The 20,676-nt window shown below is 39.1% G+C and overlaps 1 protein-coding gene across 1 annotated transcript in view; it reads left to right on the forward strand.

Annotated features, from left to right (window-relative positions):
- camk2d2 (calcium/calmodulin-dependent protein kinase (CaM kinase) II delta 2) overlaps window positions 1-20,676 on the forward strand; it is a 37,883-nt gene that overhangs the window by 9,089 nt on the left and 8,118 nt on the right. Inside the window, 11 exon segments of the mRNA XM_034688814.1 lie at window positions 12,652-12,711; window positions 13,897-13,951; window positions 15,396-15,461; window positions 16,008-16,080; window positions 17,654-17,756; window positions 17,912-17,923; window positions 17,926-17,994; window positions 19,090-19,184; window positions 19,557-19,679; window positions 19,792-19,872; window positions 20,134-20,176. Coding sequence (XP_034544705.1) covers window positions 12,652-12,711; window positions 13,897-13,951; window positions 15,396-15,461; window positions 16,008-16,080; window positions 17,654-17,756; window positions 17,912-17,923; window positions 17,926-17,994; window positions 19,090-19,184; window positions 19,557-19,679; window positions 19,792-19,872; window positions 20,134-20,176 — 780 coding nt within the window.

Below are 20,676 nucleotides of genomic sequence, written 5' to 3' on the forward strand. Positions count from 1 at the left end.
TCCTTTCAAAGTCTGCACATGTTAAAGTCCAGTACATGCACATGTTGGTTAGATAAGCAGTTATATTGAGCAATGCCTTGATAAACCTTATAGTTGCTATGCCATCTCTTGTGGTAACTAGGGTTTCTTTTTCATGAAATGAAGAAACATTTTGTACAGTAATAATGTACAGTAATAATAAACACAGTATTTAGGACTTTGATACTGCCAGTGCTCTTTAGCAGCAAATTGAAGGATTCAATGCAAAGCAAAGTTTCACTGAGTCTGTAGCTTTTCATGTCAGAATTTGTCCACACTCTGCTGTTTAGATTCTCTTCTTCAGAATGTCTTCAGACCACTCTTCTCACATCAGACACATTTTTGCTGATTAGCTACATGTCCATGCTGCTGCATTATGCTGGATGAGATAAAACAGAAATTACTGAACATTATTAGCCCTCAACAATGCCTTGGGGCTGACTTTATCTCTGACAACAGCCACCTTTCTCCCCCCTTAGAAGAGAAAGCAAGGACGTTATCAGTCTAATAATTCTTCCTCTGTTGGGAACCAGCAGAGGGTGACTTTGTCTCGGTGGCCTGCATGATTTCATTAGACCTTCGGGTTCTGCGGAATGAAGAAGTGAAGCGTATGGCTTCATGGCTGCTGGCCAAAGAGGATGTGACATTCAACCCATACGATCTTTTAAATTTACACTCTTGATAAAAAAATTTGAGTAGAAATTCCATTATGTGGTGTGAGTTGTGGGTCAATCCATATTGGAGTTGGGCCTTCAGCTTGTGTTTACTTTTATTAACCATTGAATAATTGTTTTTTTAAAGGGAATTGTTTCATTTTGCTCATCAAAGTTTCTGGAGGATGTTGTCAAATGCTAAATTTGTCTGATCCACACCAACATAGTGACCGACAAAACATTGGTATTCTCATACGATAACTGACTACTGTCATCAATTTATCATCAGAATTCACAGTATTTCACTTCAAATGGCCTTTTAACTTTAAAGAGATGCATACAAGCTGCCCACTTTACTCAGCAAAAGTTAAAAACAAAAGATAGTTTTAGCTTAAAGGTGTATTGCTGACATAATTAATCACTGTTCACATTATTTTCTAATAAATATCAATCTATACAATATAAAACAGCATCTTTATAATCAATATAGCTTGTTTTTCAATCTTTTTGCATCCAAAGAAGACATGACTAGATATAGATTTAGCTTTTGCCTCTTGCTGTATTATTAAAAAAAATGAAATCATTTCAAACTATCTTTTTTATTTTACCTTCAGTAAAAATTGTCAACCCCATTTACCCTAAGTACTTCACACCCCTCTGTTTAGAGTGGCTCTGTGGCATATGGGTCACACTGCCATTAGTGATGAGTTAATTATCTGCCGTTAAAAACAAAATCAATGGCAAAGACTTTTACTCTCTAATTGGAAAAACTAATTCAAAGTCTCATTTTATAGTATTCTGAAATGTTTAACTGATTTTGCAATTAAAAATAGATTGCCAACATTTTATATAAGCATGATACTAGAAAAAAGCATTTTCTATTTTACATTTGTTGTGTTTGTGGATAGATTTTTGGTTTATTGAAATTAATGCTTGATAATAATTTGTGTGTCATTGATACAAGAAGCATTAACAAGATAAGCACCATAGTTCAATGAATCCAGGTGAAGGTTAGAGAGTCTAATTTAACCACCTCTCTCTGTCGGGTGTTTGCTCTGTCTCTATTTTCGTCCCTGTCTCTTGCCGGTGTTTCCTCTGGTTCTCTTTGTCTGTGCATGTGTCTTCTCTGTCTGTCTCTGGGTCTGTTGATATTAGACTTACTGGATGTCAAACCACAAAAAGCAAAGAAAACTCTCACAAACATACTCATTTACACAAAGTGGTATACTCTGCTGCAGTGAGGTTGCAGGCGTGACATCACAAACTGACTGAAAGAGAAGCAGCACTGGAGAGAGAGAGAGAGAGAGAGAGAGAGGGAGGGTTTGTCTGGGATGAGTTTGGACTGAAATGGTGTCTCTGCTTGGTAAAAATAACATTGTGACATAGTTTATTTGATCCGGGGGTGGTCACAGCTGCCCTAATATCTTATTGGCCACCCCAAAATTCAAAGGTATGTTTTGCGATTTGCCATGTCAAAGGCAGGATTTATTTAAAATCTACTAAATAAGGTTTTTGGGTTGCAACAGGCTGCTGGTATTTTATTTTGCATCTCAGGGAAGCACATTTCCTTTTGTTAGTATCTAAATTGTGACTTTGGGAATAAATCTTCTTTTAGAGTTTAAAAATAAATAAATAAAAATAAGCTTAGAAGTATTTCCACTCCACTGTGTCACTTTTTAAAGTTAAAAATATTCATAGGAATATCAACAAATCCATTGTATCGCCAACTTGCGTAGCCTGCAACTCAGCGGTGGCAGCTCAGAGGCTGCTTCTGCCTGTGACAGCAGTATCGATGGCTGTTTTAAAAATGTTACCTTAATTAGATGATTTTAGCATTATTTAGAGTGATCATATTACAACATTAAGTTGACTACATATGGACGAATAGAGAAAATCATACCCACTGCATGCTTGTGATGAAGTACTATGGAATATAACATTATTCTACTATGCTAATTACATTAATCAATTACCAGCTGCATTTAATTATTGCAGACTAGTTACATCAGAAAATATGGACAAAAAGTTAATATAAAGTTTCTTAAATAATGTTTTTGCTACTTGTTTTGCTGGCTACAATGACTACATGCAGCTTGTTGTTTAGCTTGCTAGCTAGTTTAAGGGCATGTGAAGCTCTAAGCCTTAATCTGGACCCAACTAAGATAGATGTAAGTAAGTGACAACTGGGCTTCCCTAAATATGGTGCTAAGTGTGAAATCCTTATCTGGGCAGCACAGAGGCTACATACTTGCAATGCTGATGCCAAGAAACAGATTGTTTTAGGCCAGGTGTCTGACAGACAGCTCAGCAGCTGACAGAGATACAAATGTGTCCCTACATGACTCTGTGCATTCCACCTTCAAGTGTGAGATCTTGTTACTATTTGGAATGTGTCATTTCAAATGTGTTAAGGCCATAATATAGCAATATATTCCAACCACAGGGACTTTTGTGACAGTTTTGTGATTGCACCAAACAAATAAGACCTTCAGTAAAACCTTTCGAGTCATTTGTGCCTCTGCATAAACAATATTTTTCAAGTGAAATTTCAGGACAGATTGGGAGTGTTTGATGGCATAGTAAATATTATGACCCTGTATTATTTGTGGGAAGGGAAGGAAATAAATACACTGAGAATAATTCACACCAGGAGACAGCTCATTGTTTTGTAAAATTAAGTTTTGGATGCCAGCATTTTACATGTGAATAGTCATTCCCCACTAGGAGTAAGATACAGTACTTTATACAGGTGCAGCTCAACAATTCGAAATGATTTAATTCAAAAAGGCAAACTTTAATATGCCCTATATTCATTATATGTAAAGTAACATATTTCAAGACTTTTTATTTTAGTTTTGATAATTCTGGAAGTCAGAAAACCAACATCTTAAATTGGTAGAATATTTCTTTAGATCAGTCGAAAAAAGATTTACAATAGAGGCATGCCCTGAAGACCATGTTCATTTATACACTCAATGCCTGGTTGGGGCTCCTTTATAACTAAATACTGCATCAATGCAGTGTGACATGGATACAATTAGCCTGTGTCACTGGTGTAGTGTTACTGAAACCGAGGTTGCGTTGATTGCAACCTTCAGCTGGTTTGTAATTTGAGTTGGGTGTTTCTAATCTCCCGCTTGACAATGCCCCCACATATTTTTGCCAATCAAGCATAGTAATATGATGATCTGCAAATCATTTGATAGTAGTTTTGGCGTTGTTGGCAGGTGTTAAATCCTGCTAAAAAAAGAAAATAGGCATTGTCATACAGGTTGTCATCAAATGTAAGCATGAAGCATCCTTGAATCTCCTGGACTTTTGACTTAGTAAAACACAGTGGACCAACACCAGCAGATGACATGGCAGGAGCCTCTTTCCTGAAGATGTCTGTGTGTGGTGGCTTTTGATGCACTGACACTAGCCTCCGTCCACTCCTTGTGAAGCTCTTCAAAGTTCTTGAATCAAGTGTTCTTGACAATCCTCTTAAGGCTGCGTTCATCCTGTTTCTTGTACACCCTTTTATACTACACAGCGCTCTGCAAATAGCCAGCCTTTTCAACAAGGACCTTCTGCGGTGTACTCTCCTTGTGAATGGTGTTGATAATCGTCTTCTGGACAATGGTCAAGTAGCAGTACTCCCATGATTGTGGCTGAGTGGACTGGACTAGTCCAAGAGATACAAGGCATTTATGCTGTTTTAGTAGTAACGCACTCAAATTCAAAATAAAATATTACAATTTTCAGATTTATTTTATTTTCTACATTTTTTTGGATGTAGGCCAAAATTCCACAATTAAAATAGAAAAAAATGATTGATACATTTTATTTACATGCGATGAGTCTAAAATATATTCCATTTTCAATTTCTTGAAAACCGGGTGAAAAATGTTAAACTTTGTCATGACATTCTAATTTTCTGTAGGTGCAGCATCAATCTGGCCAATGAGATCCTGAACGCTACAAGCTGACTGGAGCTTTACATTTGTCTGTATAATTACATCTGACTCATATTATGTAGAACTGCTTCTACCAGTTTTAACCAAGTAAGCAAAAAAACCTCTCACCGCTGTTTATGGCAGGAGGGCTCAAGCCTGCATGCACACACACACACACACACACACACACACACACACACACACACACACACACACACACACACACACACACACACACACACTCACAGAGATACATTAGAGTTAAGTTATTTTGTCAGACAGTCACATCTCATTGTTGTCAATCTCTGACTTTGTGAGAGTCAGGCAGATTTCAGAGCCGATGCAGCGGAATTTTGTTTGGAGGTGTAAAAATATGAATTTCTCCTATGCTCTGTCAGACCCTAAAACAATAATTCACAACATGGCCACTTTTGTATTACCTTTCATAAGACTGTTCAACCTGTTAAGTCTTTCAAAGAAAGATCTAAGGACTAAAAACTACATAAGTGATGGTGTGAAACCCCTGACTGCAAACAGAATGGACAACAAGCCCATTGTGAGATATGAAGAGAAAAGACTGCTTCGATACGCACTGACATATTGCGCTAGTGCAGCCAAGGGATTTGCAGAAGCTACCTGGCTGGTAGAGCCATAGTACTAACATCACACCTTACCTGTAATGAACTCTCATTGCTGTCAATTTAGGTACCCCCTATGGACAAATGGTACTTTCTGTATTGTAGCTAATCTTGTAATGTACACTACAAGTCAAAAGTTTGGAAACACCTTCTCATTCAAGGGTTTGTATTTATTTTAATTATTTGAAACACTGTAGTTTAATACCAAAGACATCAAAACTATGAAGGAACATATATGGAATTATTTAATTAACAAAAAAGGGTTAAACAAACTAGAATATATTTTATATTTTATATTCTGTAAAGTAGCCCCCTTTTTCCTTCATGACAGCTTTGCACACTCTTGGTATTATCTCAGTCTGCTTCATGAAGTGGTCTCCTGGAACGGTTTCTAATTAACATGAGCCTTGTCAAGAGTTCATTTGTAGAATTACTTGCCTTCTTAATGTGTTTTAGACCATCAGTTGTGTTGTTCAGAGTAGGGTTAGTACACAATGGATAGCCCTATTTGACTACTGTTGTAATCCATATTATGGCAAAACCATATTATTTCATAGTTTTGATGTCTTCAGTATTAATCTACAATGTCGAAAATAATTAAAATAGATAAAAACCATTAAATGAGAAGGTGTGTCCAAACTTTTGACTGGTAGTGTACATGGTAGTTGTTTTCTGACACACAGTATGTTGATGTCTTTTTGCAAATGGTTTTGTTTGTATTTGCTGATCATACAGCTGCATCAATATTCATTTCAGTTTTACCAGCTAGAACTCTTCCCAGGAACTTTAATATGGTTATTTAGGGCTGTCAAACAATCATTTTTTGAAATTCCCTTATTAATCCGGAATCCAGAATTTCAATAGATAATCACGATGAATTGTAGTTTAATTGCAAATTAAAATTCATTTTTTTTGCATTCGTAGCAGTTTTTAAGTTACAATATCAACAATGTAAAAACAATTCTTACCAGTTATTTACCTTCAGTTTTTTTTTTAAAGTTCTGCATGTTTGGGTTTCTTTGATGATGGAAATCAAGTCTGTCAGTGCTCTTTGTTTCTTTGCTACTGGGTGATCATACTCAGTGTGGAGTTCCATCTGGTGGAAACGTCTTGGATTAGAGGCCCCAGCTCTTGTCCATCCTCTGCTTGTACTTGTTGCAGTTCTGCTACATCTGCTGGATATGCTTGAAGTGTCCAACCAGTTTGCAGTATTTTATCACATAACACATTAGACCTCTGTAAGCTGTGTGCAATGCATAGCATGTGTCATATGGCAGGAGTTTTGCTACTGCGGTCATATTCTATGCACTGTCTGTACCAATTGTTGTCACTTTGCTGCAATATCTCATTGCTCTGCAACGTTGAAGAAGTGCTGGGGACATGTGTCTGTATAGAGTCATTCTTCTGTTTGTTGAACTGTTAAAGAAAAGAAGTGCAATATCCAGTCAGTGTCAGTATGGTGTGCAGTATGTGGAGAACATTTTGATTACTCACTGACGTCAGTGATCCCCAGTTAGTGTGACAGCATTTGCACTTCAGGAGTTACAGTTTTGTTGCTTTCTCTCTTTCTTTCATACAGGTCCTGTATGCGTGAAACTATTTTCCCCCCGATGAGGGGTCACAACAGGCTAGTCTTTTGCAATGTTAACTGGCCTGCAGTTAGTTCCCACCCAATTAGTAAGCACTGATGTTAACTTCTTGGACTGAGTATCATCTTCAGGTCTGTGGTGATTCTCTCTGCTGCTTTTGTGACATGGTTGCATGCTGACATCTGTCTGATTAGGCTGCTACTGTATGCTGAGCTGTGGGTGGTAGCTCAACTCAAAGAACTTTAGTGATATCTTAATTCCATTTGACAGAAAGTGCATATTACTTTTTTACTTGACAATTGTGCCATTCAAAAGCCCAGCAGTGTCGTTTTTTTCCTTACAGTGGTGACAGGAAGTGGGTGGCTGCTTAACTATGGTACACAGAAAAGGAAGTCCTTCATTTGTTTTAGTGCAGTAGGGAAACTAGTGTTAAGGTGCAATACCCCCGGATAAACAGGAAGGGACAAAAGTAGTACATGGGGTTAACATTTTTAATTCAATTAATTTTTTTTACATTTGTGCCTTAATCGTAATTGCAATTTGTAGTTAACACTGACAGCGCTGGTTCAAATGTTTACAAGGTGAGAAGTATCAACATTTCTAAGTTTTGCACCAGCTTTCCAACCTCTTGTTGCTCAAAACTCATATCAAACCCAATCTGCAGCTGCAGAGGCTTCCAAGAACATTTCATATTTTTTTTACAATCTTTCTTAAGTCTTCTGTAGCATCACATAATCTGTGATATCTTTCCTACTTTCTACCCTGAAGCATGTCCATAGTGTTTGCTCCAGGTGTTCTTAGATAAATAGTTTGGTGTTCTACAGTTGATCCCATCAAATCACACCTGTTTTATGTTTTCATTATATAGAGGAAGGTGGGTGGTGCTGTCCTGTCTGTAGTTCTGTAGAGTTCGACAGTTGTGTGTGAACTCTCGGTGTCGGCCATTTGCATGCAAGGCTGGTTTCACTGCAGAGGAGAAGAGAGGCCTGACGCTCTGATTGGTGCAGGAGTTGCTAGACAACAGATGTCCAGCCGGCTGGGAGGTGGAGGACTACCTGTGGAGGAGAGAGAGAGAGGAGACGGAGAGAGAGTGAAAGAAAAGTGGAGGTGGGAAAGGATGGAGAGAGAGAGAGAGAGAGAGAGAGAGAGGAGAGAGAGAGAGAGAGAGAGAGAGAGAGAGAGAGAGAGAGAGAGAGAGAGAGAAAAAGAGAGGTCAATGGATGGACAGACATGAGAGAGTACAGTACAGAGAGTACAGTACAGCTACAATACAGTGAAATGTACTGCCAACCAAATATTACCACGTTTAGTATCATATTCAAATCCTTTTTTTTTTTGTGACTGCTTCAAAGAGAAACTATACGTTCTGTTATTTTGTACAAAACACAAACTCACAAAACAATCAAAATGTACATGACTCTTGATTTAGACACGCAAATACTCTGCCAGGGATAAAAGCAACAGGCCATAGGCAAAATTGCAGGTTGTTTAAAGAGTGGATGTTTATTGAAATGTTAACATACACATCCTATTAAGATTTTAACCTTTTTGGCAACTGATATACTGGAAATTATCAAATATAAGCTGAGGCCTTTATTTGCCTTTACTGAAGAAGGTACCAGGCCTTATTGTGACACAGGCATTTTATTAGAGGCAGGCCTTTACATGAAAATCTCTCTATTTCAGGTGTATTATTTTTTCAGATTTTAGCTTTTTTGCATACAGTTAAATGAGCCATTATGCATTCCTTTGCCCCTTTCTATGCACAAAAACACCTCTCTTCCACCAACAAACAGCGCTAAAGTGGATTGCAACTTTTACTGTCTGCTGAGAATTGGTTGGAACTGTGCTGAAGTATTTCTAAGCATGTCATGCTCAAACTCTTCAGTGATCATGACAACATATCCACCTCCGTTTGACAAAAATAATATATCCGGACATAAAGTCTGTTTGTGGCTCAACCCTGCACATACTGGCTGTATGCACTACAGAGCTTTGATTTTTATCATAGAATGCTTTTTGTCAAACTTGCTTCAGGAAGTAGGGTGTATATAAAGTATGACCTTTGATTCACTTCTCTCATGAATTGACTCTACAATAAACAGGCAAGGACTTTCCCTCTCAATCCAGCTCATTGTATGTGGCTAAAATTTAGCACCGTCAGGATGAGGGCACACAGCCATGATGAGAGTGTGCAGCCCAAGCCAATAATTGGGAGCCAGGCTTCATTCACTTATTAGGCCATAAGAAGGGGCCCAGCTACAAAATGAATACTGGTCCTTATTTGAGGATTTATGGTATGGTATTCAAATAGAAATTGGAAAATGATAACATCCTTTTTAAGGGAAATATGAATGTAGAAAAAGTCTCTTTCAGGGAAAATTGCTTTTAAGTGCATCCTGATTTTGTGTAAGTCACACGATTAGCTCCTAATCAGATGATAATGTAAATGCTGTACTGGTGGTTTAAATTTAAGAGTCCTGTCTTTGCTTTAGGCCTGGCTCCATGGAGTCTAAAGGATCCTGGTCCTATATATTCTCGATTACATGACCACATGAACTCTTCTACACGGACCTCAAAAATGCATGTCAACGAGTGGCTTCTCAAACTAGTTGAAGACTTGCCCTCAGTGCTCCCAAATTGTCGAGAGTGTGGGCTGCAAAGCTCTGTTTTCACAAGAAAACAAAAGTCAATTCCTGCTATTTCTAAATGCACATGGGCGCTCCATTCTGCACTTAGATAATTTTCACACTTTAACTTTGCTAAAAAAAACCCCTCAAAATACATAAAACCAGTCTTGTAGGTGTGGACAAATGTATTTGTGTGGGCTGCCTGATATATTTTATAGTATGTAGGAGGAAGACTCCAGGCTAAAATGTGTACTACTTCGAGAATGAATACTTTCTAGTAATTTGTCCACTGTAAAACTGAACAAAGAAAAAGTGGAATGAAGCAAAAACATCTCTCCACCATAGACACCTGACTGATCTTTTCTGAATGAGATGTATAATCTTGGCTCTCAAATTTACCATTCAATTATTCATTGTTTTCACTTGGTTCAAGCTTATTTTGGGAACTGATTGAGGCACACAACTGACACAAATGTGACTTGCTACACAAATAGATACAAAAAGCTAATGCAAAACAAAAAGAATGCCATACATGTGACATGAATTCCAGATTAAGAAAACCTGAATATTAAACAATGAAACAAACTATTAAGCTTAGTTAAGGAAAGACACAGTTTGAATGTGAGAGTGAAAGCCAGTGATATTATGTGTCATTCAGCACATGGTCAGACGGAGGCAGAGATGGACAGATTAGTGACCTTGCTCAGAGGGTTCTGCTAATCATGAAATAATGGCTGCGTTGCCCTTGTTCCTGGCTCTGCCTGTCAGGATGCCTCTCTGCTATTTTGCTCCTCTGTGAAGCTGGCAGTTGACTTCAAACTAAATCGTATTTGGCGTGTCCTCACAGGCAATATGGCAGACTTGCAACCACAGTGAAGAGCAGCACTGGGGTCTGATTGTTGCAACGTTTTCAGGCTTCCTGTGAGAAGTTTTCACATGGTCTTCTTCAAAGGTGATTAATTAACTTGAGAATAGATTATTTAATTTAATTGCACTATTATTGTGTCATAACGTGTATGCAGGAAATGTTGTTTCACGTGGGTTTCTACAGAAAGCCAAACTGTCCAGATCGACTAACATTTTCTCCTGTAAAGACATTATAAGGTGATGTTTTTGTGGCTGTTAACTGCTATCTCAGTTTGGCGGATCTCATTTTATTCCATGAAGAAAGAATGAATGAATTTTTGTTGAATCAAATTAGTCACTTGCTTTTAAATATCATCCAACTAACTGGCACACCTGTTCAGCTGTTGTTAAAACATCTTCTTTTCTATCTTTTTGTACATGCAACTAGCCAGGGCATGTTTAAAAATCAGCATCTTCCTCAATGTATTTTTAACTTTAACCGTTCTGCAGCCACAGATCTTTCTGTATTTGTTTTGGATGTCACTGTTGGGACTTTATTCTGGCTTCGTCTCTTTCTCTGCGCCTGTTAAAACTCCACCTTCCTCTGGTGTGGACAGAGACTGTTTCAGTCACAGTGAACATACTGTACTGGCATTTTTTTTTACCCAGCATTTGAGAGCACGCCAAGTTCCATTTTGTTTAAAGTATACAGCAGCAAGAAGTTTATCTTTGTGTGTGCCTGTGGCCTCCTATAGATGCACTACACTGACACACACCAACAGATGTCTGTACCTAAAATGAGAACAAGCTGTTTAGTGTTCTTGCCTCTGAGTCCACAGTTTCCATAGCATCAAGAAGAGCAGAGGAGGGAGCCATGGATGAGAGTGAAAAATAGGCGTCCTATTTTATTTTTAAAAAATAGAGCCCGCTCTTCTTTCTCTCTCTCTCTCTCTCTCTCTCTCTCTCTCTCTCTCTCTCTCTCCTCTCTCTCTCTCTCTCTCTCTCTCTCTCTCTCTCTCTCTCTCTCTCTCTCTCTCTCTCTCTCTCTCTCTCTCTCTCTCTGGGCCCTGCGTTTCGAGGCAAAGCTGAAGTGGGTCGCCTCAACACCAATGCATCCCTCATCACAATGACTGCTGCTCTGACTCAGTAATACTGAATCAGAGTCCCTGGACTTCGGTTCCGTCTGACAGGGAGGTTTGAGGTTCACTTCTTGTTACACAAAGTCAGATAAAATCAGCCTGGACTCCAAGAGGAGAGATATGATTCCCTCTGAGGGCTGTCATGTGACAGGTCTGTCTGTGGTCACATGTAGGGAGTACAGTAGCACCAATGTTATCCTGTTTGTCTCCATGTGAAGACAGTGTTGTGGTAGACTCATGAAATTTAGAGGTAATAAAATAATTATTATGGAGTTTTGGCCTATCAGAAATAAGTATTTAACACACCTTGGTGTTAAGTAAGAAAGCTGGGTTATAGGAATTATTACTTTTTTTATACATTTAATATTTTGGGGTATTTTCGACTTTATTAGATTGGACAGCTGTCGAGAGACAGGATATTTGGGGAGCAGAGAGTGGGGGAAAACATGTAGCAAATGGTCGAGGCCGGGAGTTGAACCAGCGACCGCTGCAATGAGGACTAATGCCTCTAAATATTGGTTGAGCGCTTAAACCACTAGGCCAGCCCAGGAAGCTGGGCAATGATAAAAGAAAGAAAAATCAAACATTCCAAACCTGGCTCAAGAAGATTGAGTTAAAGGCAATTTAAGGAAATAGTATGTTATCTTTATGCTTGTTATTTATTTTGTCGTCAGGGCAGAAAAGGAACCTAGCAAACATTACAGGCGTTCATATTTAGCCCGACACCTGAAGTCAACATAAATCCACGGGGGGCTGCTCACTCTGCTTGTTGTTCACTGTTGCCTGCCTGTGTGTGGCACATAACCAAGCACATATCAGGTCACATCATTTTTGTCGAGCAATTCAGCTCTGATAAGGAAAAGAGTGGGGTTGACACAAAGGAAACACACGCACACGCACACGCACGCACACACACACACACACACACACACACACACACACACACACACCACACCACACCACACACACACACACACACCACACACACACTGAAGTATGAGTGAATTCAATTTCACAAACATGCACTGATTCTGACATAGATGCCCAAATATTGCACTGTCTTCTACCAAATCAGAAGTAACTTGCAGCCAACTTCATTACAGATTATTCAAAGCTCACCATTGTGGGCAATAAAGGACTATATTAATAAAGTAACTTGTCTCTATTTCTCCTGTTTTTGTGTCTCCCCTGTTTTTCTTTTAGATCATCAAAAGCTGGAGAGAGAGGCGAGGATTTGTCGTTTACTGAAGCACCCCAACATTGGTGAGCTACCAGTACTTCATCTTAAAAAAAAAGAACACAAGAAAACATGTTCGGAAAAGAAGAAACACATATTTTGTTCAGGTCTCTGGTGAATCCTGCTATGGCAATTTATCTTCTAGACACAGTTATGAGAGAGAGAGAGAGAGAGAGTGTCTGTGTGGTGTGTGTGTGGTGTGTGTGGTGTGTGTGTGTGTGTGTGTGTGGTGTGTGTGGTGTGTGTGTGTGCAGCTATCTAATGATGATGTATCTATGTGCTCTCATAGCCGAGTCATCAGAAACACTCAATTGCCGTACACCCCCCTCTAAACCACTGACCCTTTACACTCTTTCCTCCTCATTATACCTCTGATAAAACCTGTCTCTCCTCCTTTGTTCTTTTCACACTCATCTGCTCATGTTCTGTCCTTTATTCTCTGACATTAATTTAGATTTCTTGAACCAGTTCTGCTCCATGGCTGCCATACCAGTCCCTTTTCCAAGATAAATCTGCTTTGTTATTGAACATTTTGACTTCTAAAGTTAGAATGAATTGTATTTTGGATGTCCTACAAAGAAACTCCAGGACAGTCTTCTATTATAAGATGCCACATGCTCCACTGGCTTTGTAATGTCAATACAAAGTTCTGTGTATAAATCCTTTAGATTAAAACAGAAGTACATAAATAAAATGGAAGAAATTAAAAAAGTGCATTGAGTATTTTTTACATTTGGATGGATTAGAAGAAAAACATTAACCAACTGTCTTAAAGTTATCAATCACTTTTAATGTGTTGGATTTTATATTTACCCATCCAGACGATGTAATTTGATTTTCTTTTTGTGTTCCAGCTAAATCTCTTGATAGTTCAGATATCAGGACAACAGTTTACAAATTATTAACAACTACCCTGATAGTTATGGTAGGAGGACAATATTGTGAGATTTCATAAACTGAACCGGATAATAGCTTATATAGGGCTTTCTTATGTATAGTTATTTATGTTGATTGATAGTGGGGACTGAGACTGTGCTTGTTAAGTTTTTAGACTGTAACCACATTATTACCTATCTCTAAACACAGACACACCAACGAAAAAGTAAATAATGAATATTCTGCATTTTTGTGACGGCGCTCTGTTTCATTTGGCCTTTTCTTCTGTCTGTGTTTCTTTCTTGTTCTGTGTTTTTGTTAAATCTCCTCAACAGTACGGCTCCATGACAGCATATCAGAGGAGGGTTTCCACTATCTGGTGTTTGATCTGTGAGTAACAGCCTGCCACGAATGGGTTCTCATCTATTTTAAATTGTTTCCCGCCAAGGATCTTCGCATGCTTCTGCCTCTTTTACTTTCAATTTTGACTTTTATTTTTGTATAATGTTAACACTGCTTATATTCTTAACTCTTATGAAGCTTGATTGGCTTGTTTTTCATTCAAATTCCTTTCTAACTTGTATCCTTTCTAAGTTCTAAGAGGCTACAAGATTGTTAAAACTAGTAGTTTGCCATACCAAGTTGCATATGAAAAATTACAAAAAGTCTTTGCTAATTATGACTTTGAAAATGTCTAAATATAGATATTATGGATAATGAATGTAGCCTCACCACCCACTGTTTTGAGGGCTCCCTTTTAAAGACACAAACTTCGTACTTTAGCTTTTGCTTTGTGTGTTTGACCAATGAGTATAAGCATATCTGGATGAGAAGGCAGCATAGAGGAGCAAGAGGTTAGCAAACACCAAGCTAGTCAAACCATTGCTACATCCATTAGCTTGTTAATTATCTGATTATTCAATGTGTTTCTCATAGGCAGATACTCTATATGTGATGGTATGTTACTGGAACTGTTCATTCATCTGACCCTAGAAGCTAAAAGGTTCTTGTGGAACATGACAATCTTGCTGTCTGCTTTCCCAATTCTCCAGTGGGGGAAATGGCTGCAGGTGAATGAATCAAAACAAGTTACTAAAAGCTTGCTTCCTCACCACTGCAGCTCACTGTCTTTTAAACAGGGGTAAAAGCAAAACCATTCTGACTCCTATGCACTGACCGAAGGAAACAAACAAATAAACCAGCTCACAAACCAGTTGCAGTTAGCACAGACAACGCTACAGGTGCCAACATTAAATTACCTACAACTAGATTTCTATTCATCGTAAAGCAAAGTCTTCTTGAACAGATATTGGTACAATAAACCACACAGCAGGCAAATTTAGTCTGTAACTTGTTTGATATTTGATTGAAAAGGCACAAATACTGCAAACAGGTTAGTGTACAATGCTGAATTAGCTGAGGTGACACCTTGCAGATGCCTAGCAGCACCTTGACAACAGCCAGGCTTATGACTATGCACATCATTGTATGATTTAAACAGATGAGTTATAGTTACCTAAAATAAACCACCCAAAAAGTTAGCAGTTTGAGAAATTGTCAAAATCATCTCCAAGTCCTTTATGTATTAAATTAAAATGTATTTTTCACTTTAAGTTGTAATTGTGTTTCAGAGTGAAACTATTTGATAACACAAGTAGTGAACAGGATCTGTTGGATTGTTGTTAATGGACATAAATACACTATGTGGTGTTAGTAAGATATCTAAATAACTTGTGTGAATGATTGACAAAGTTAAAAATCCACAAATGATTGTTTCTCAGTTACAAACACAAAAAAAAAGCACATGCACTACATTGTTTATCCGGCTCTATAGGGTGACAGGAGGGGAGCTGTTTGAGGACATCGTAGCCAGGGAGTACTACAGTGAGGCTGATGCCAGGTAACACACACCCACACACACACACTAACAAATGCCAATGCTGAGTGCAGCAGCTATAGTCTTTCACATATGGTCGTCTCAGAAGGTGTGATACAGCTACCTTGTCTCTGAGGTATCTCGGGGAGTTATTTATAAAGGTGATTAATGACATATAGCCTGCAGTATTAATCATACACAGCCTACCTTGCACTGCCAGCTTTATGTGGGAATACTGCCTCCCCAGAGGAACGGAGTGAGGCAGAGATGGGTGTGCAATTCAGTGCTTTTTAGACACTGTGTAACTTTGGTATATCTATAAAGTGTAACACGTTAAATCTTGTGAGTAACGACATACCTTCTGTGACTGCTTGTCATCCATAAAGAAAACAGCCCCACATATGAGAAGTCTAATGAGAAGGACACATGATGTTTATGAGACGGCTTCCTCCTCTCTTCACCTGATTAATTATCCCAATCTTTCTTTCCACCTGTCTTCTGTCTGTTTTTCGTCCTGCTTTTCTTTCTCTCACATTTGTTCCAACACAATCATGACCCTCCTGCCCTCAGCCACTGCATACAGCAGATCCTCGAGAGTGTCCATCACTGCCATGTTAACGGGATTGTCCACAGGGATCTGAAGGTTTGTAAGATCGCAGTCGTTGCTGCGGCCAAGCCCAGTCCTGACTCTGTACAACAGATGGCAACATTTTGGAAAGACCCCACTCCCCACCCCAACCCTCATTCTTCCATCCATACACAACTTTTTATTTGTCTGAAGAAGCTAAAATCCATAGATGTTTTCTTGTGTGAGAGGAAACATTTCTCTACTTATAGAATTTTATTTGTCATATTGTACCATTCTAGCCTAAGGAGAGTAAAAAAAACCTTTAGCCACCTGATAAATCCTTAACCTTAGCATTAAAATTGGCTGCATTTCTGGTGTTCAACAAGAAGATTCAAACCTACCTCACATTAGAATCTTAGATACACATTAGAATCCTGTTCAGCCTTTAGACAGCTGCTAACAAATTTCATGATTAAGGGTCCTCTAATAATGTTGCAGAGAGCAACTAGTCCCTTAATGTAAGTACTGTATGTGTTGAAGTGCAGTACAGTGACAGGAATGGGGGCAAACACAAGCTGAAACCTCAGGAATCATCTCCATTAGCATAATTATGTAAACATTATGTTGAGAAGTGAAAGATTTCAGAATTCATGAATATTCTAATAGTAGTCTCCATTCTCATAACCTCTAAATACACACTTTATTTAGATAAAGGAAAGAAAAAGAAGGAAAGCATCTCTTTGTTTGAGATTGGGAACATGTAACTTTACTGTAGGAAATGTAGAGTAAGAAAGTCAGAATGATTTTGATTTTTTCAGATTGCCAATCTGTCACCTTTATAAGATGGGATTTCCTTTACTGAAGTGTTTTAAAGTTTTTGCGTAATAAATACTCAGGAGGATTTATTCATAATTATGTAAATGAGGACATAGATGTGTCTAGTTGTCAGTTAGTGTCCTCTTGAGTTATATGTCTGCTAAAACTGACTGCTCACAGGCTGGCTGGGTTTCTAAATGTTAGGGAATGTATTATTCATTAGAGCACACTGTCTAACTGGCCTTAGGTTAGCAAAGACCTTTCTGCACCTGTGTCCACAGTGTTGTGTGTGGTGTGTGTGTGTGTGTGGCTGTTTGAGAGCATGTATGTGAGTGCACGAGTGCTTGCTCAAGGCTTGCATATATTTACAATTGTGCTAAACTGTGATAGCGTGTGTTTCCATTACCCATATGTGGCTGAATCATTTGTTTTACACCCGCGCCTCCTGTGACACACCTTCCTCATGTATCCTTATCCTGCTGTGTGGACTTTGTTCCTGCTCATGGATTTTAGCAGTGGATTGGTCTTTTTTGCAACCAATTCCCTCTTTTAGAATCCATGATACTCTGGGAGCAAGTCCACAGCTCCAGTGGGGAAAATGTCTGTTGTCACCCAGAGATATGGTCCACAGTTATGTTTCTCTGTCATTCTTTTGTGGCAGAAGGGAGTTGCCTCAGACACAGATTTGAGATCAGTTTAGCATTGTGACCCCTAATAGTTCATATTAGGATTTGGTTGGGCTAATCTGATCTTAGATCTGTGTCTGTGGGTGGCCTGTTCCCAGAGCGTGTGACCTCTCACCTCTAACCTGTTTGACTCCGCCCCCCCCCAGCCTGAGAACCTTCTATTGGCCAGTAAGCTGAAGGGGGCGGCGGTCAAGTTGGCTGACTTTGGGCTTGCTATCGAGGTGCAGGGGGACCAGCAGGCATGGTTTGGTGAGTATCATTCATCCATTTTTCAACCTAAATCAGTTGGTCAATCAAGAAACCAACCAATCAGTTGATCAATCAATCAATCTCAGTTAGGTGAGACAGCCTACTCACTGAACTGCCCAATCCTGCCCACTATTCCCTCCATATTACTCTTCCAGGTTTTGCTGGCACTCGGGTTACTTGTCGCCAGAAGTTTTGCGGAAAGACCCATATGGGAAGCCAGTGGACATGTGGGCCTGTGGTAAATAGTATTCAGATTCTGTCACTGCAACTGATTGAATGACACCACACTACACTACTCGTGACACCCACCCATTCACACCACATTCAAACACTGCTGGCAGAGGATGCTATAGTAGGAGACAATCAGTATTAACTAATTGCATTCAAATACATTCACACACCTCTGTTACCGGGAGAAATTTGGGGCTTCAGTGTCTTATCCAAGGACACTTTGGCATGTAACTGTGGAAGCTGGGATCAAAATGCCAACCTTCTGATTGAGAGACAACAGACTCTACCACTGAGCCACAGCTGCCGAATGATCATGACGTGATTGACGAATGATTGACGTTTCTCTCTGTGGATGATCAGTTTCTTTTTAACACCTCTCTGGCTCTTAAGTCATGTCTGGAGTCTTTTTTGAATCTTTACCATTGAAATTTCACATCCAGCTTTATATCCCATCCCCTTTATTCATTTCAGTCCAGTTGTCCACCACAATTAAACACTGAAAGAAGCCATACACATTCCACAGGTAGGAATCAAACCTGGGCCGTCTGCTTGAGGACTATAGCCTGTTCATAGGCATACAACTTAACCAGGGCCCTGACACAAAACAGGAGGGTCTTGTTTTACCCTGAAGGGGATCCTTGCAGATCTCTGTCATAGCCTCCACTGTTCATGTCTTTAATCTTACCTCCTTTTTCTCCACTGTTGTACACAAACAAAAGTCAAATTAACCAGACTTCTTTCCGCAAATTGATATTATTAAGAGTTTGTTCGCCAGAGTTTGTGATCAGAGCTGCATCCCTACATGGTGTCTTCTCATAGCAACAGTGTCCTATCGAGTACTGACCTAACAGTATCCATTATTTCACACAGTTGTGTAATTAAGAGGTGTAATACTCATCACTACCTAATGCTACAGCTTAAGCTCCAATATATCTCTGTCTGACCTGGTCAGGTGTGTGGAGCAGAGAGTTCAGCACCAGTGCAACAAGTCCATGTCTTTCATTGAATCGAGAGAATGTACTATTTTAAGAAAATAATAGATGGGTTATTATTTTGGAATTTTCTGCTCACATGCTTAAATTAGCATGTTACTACTTTCTAGGTGTGATTTTATACATCCTGCTGGTGGGCTACCCTCCCTTTTGGGATGAGGACCAGCACCGTCTTTACCAACAAATCAAGGCTGGGGCCTATGATGTAAGTGTTCACAGACATACAGTACAAACAAAGATTGAAAAAAAATATACAGTTTAAACAACTGGAAACTAGTGTGATGCATATGAATTGCACGATTTTGCCATCTCAGATGAAACGGTGTAATGACAGAATTTGAAGCCAGATAGAAGATAGAAAGTTACATTCTTAAAGCAGATACGCCCATGCAATATAAATATACTTACTGTAAGTGTGGTTTCTTTGTTTCCCTCAGAAAATAGAAGTTTTATTAATGCTTTTCAGTCCCCCTCTCCCTTTCTATATAACAAATAAAATATCCAATAATAGGTTGTATTTAAACCCCATTCGATTTGTCTATGTAATGAGCGTTGGCACTCTCTTGTATTTTGATAGTTCCCATCCCCAGAGTGGGACACTGTTACTCCTGAGGCCAAAGATCTGATCAACAAGATGCTGACCATCAACCCCAGTAAACGCATCACTGCCGCAGAGGCCCTCAAACACCCTTGGATCTGCGTATGTGACATCAACACATGAACACGTGCCGAAACCACCCATCCATACAGTCTTCCCAGCTATTGTTTCCATCCCCTCCTAATCCCCAAATCCTCTCTTCTTCTACCCGCAGCAACGGTCCACTGTAGCTTCCATGATGCACAGGCAGGAGACTGTAGAGTGTCTGAAGAAATTCAACAGGAGGAAACTCAAGGTGAGACATCTGGCAATCACTGATCTTTCTATTTATGGAGAACAATCTATCCAACCATCACCTCTCCTCCCCCTCTCTGTCTCCCTCACTTGAGACTTTGCCTGGTAACATAGAAATGATTACCTGTTGTCTAAAACCTACAAGTTTCCCTTATGCTGTGCTCCTCTTTCTTGCTGTAACTTCACAATCAATTTTCCTATCTCTGTCTCTTGTCTTTTCATCATCATTTCCTCCTTTTTTCCCTCTTTTCTATCACTGCAGGGAGCCATACTGACCACTTTGCTGGTCACAAGAAACTTCTCAGGTATGTCTCTAAGCCTGGTGTCCAAAACCTGGTCTCAATAGCGTAATGTTTCTCTTTGAAACAGGGTGAAGGTAACTCTTCTTAGCCTCTATTTTAAAAAAATACTTTGGTCAGGTGTTTTGTCAAAGAACCTTGAAATAAGAAACTGATAAGGGGCGCTGTAAAGTAGGTGAATATTTTTAATGCTTCTGTTCTGTCTCTGTAAAAATCTGAGATCATCCTGGCACAAAGGTGTTTGTAAAAAAAGTCATATCTGTGGATGTCTCTTTACTCTACCTCTCTTTTGTGCACTTTCATACTTTTTTGCATGCATTTTCGTTGACATATCTCTATTTTCACAGACTGGTTCCAGCCTACTTTCTTTATTCATTCTATACTAAGACATTAGTGCATTTGTGGCTCTTTTTATTCATCATTTTCTTCCTTTTTTCACTTTTCTTTCTCTTTTGTTTGGATTGTGGTTTCCATCTGAGGTAAGATATTTGGAATGATGGAGAAAT

This window comes from Notolabrus celidotus, chromosome 7 (assembly GCF_009762535.1).
Source record: "Notolabrus celidotus isolate fNotCel1 chromosome 7, fNotCel1.pri, whole genome shotgun sequence".
In the NCBI taxonomy this organism is placed as follows: Eukaryota; Metazoa; Chordata; class Actinopteri; order Labriformes; family Labridae; genus Notolabrus; species Notolabrus celidotus.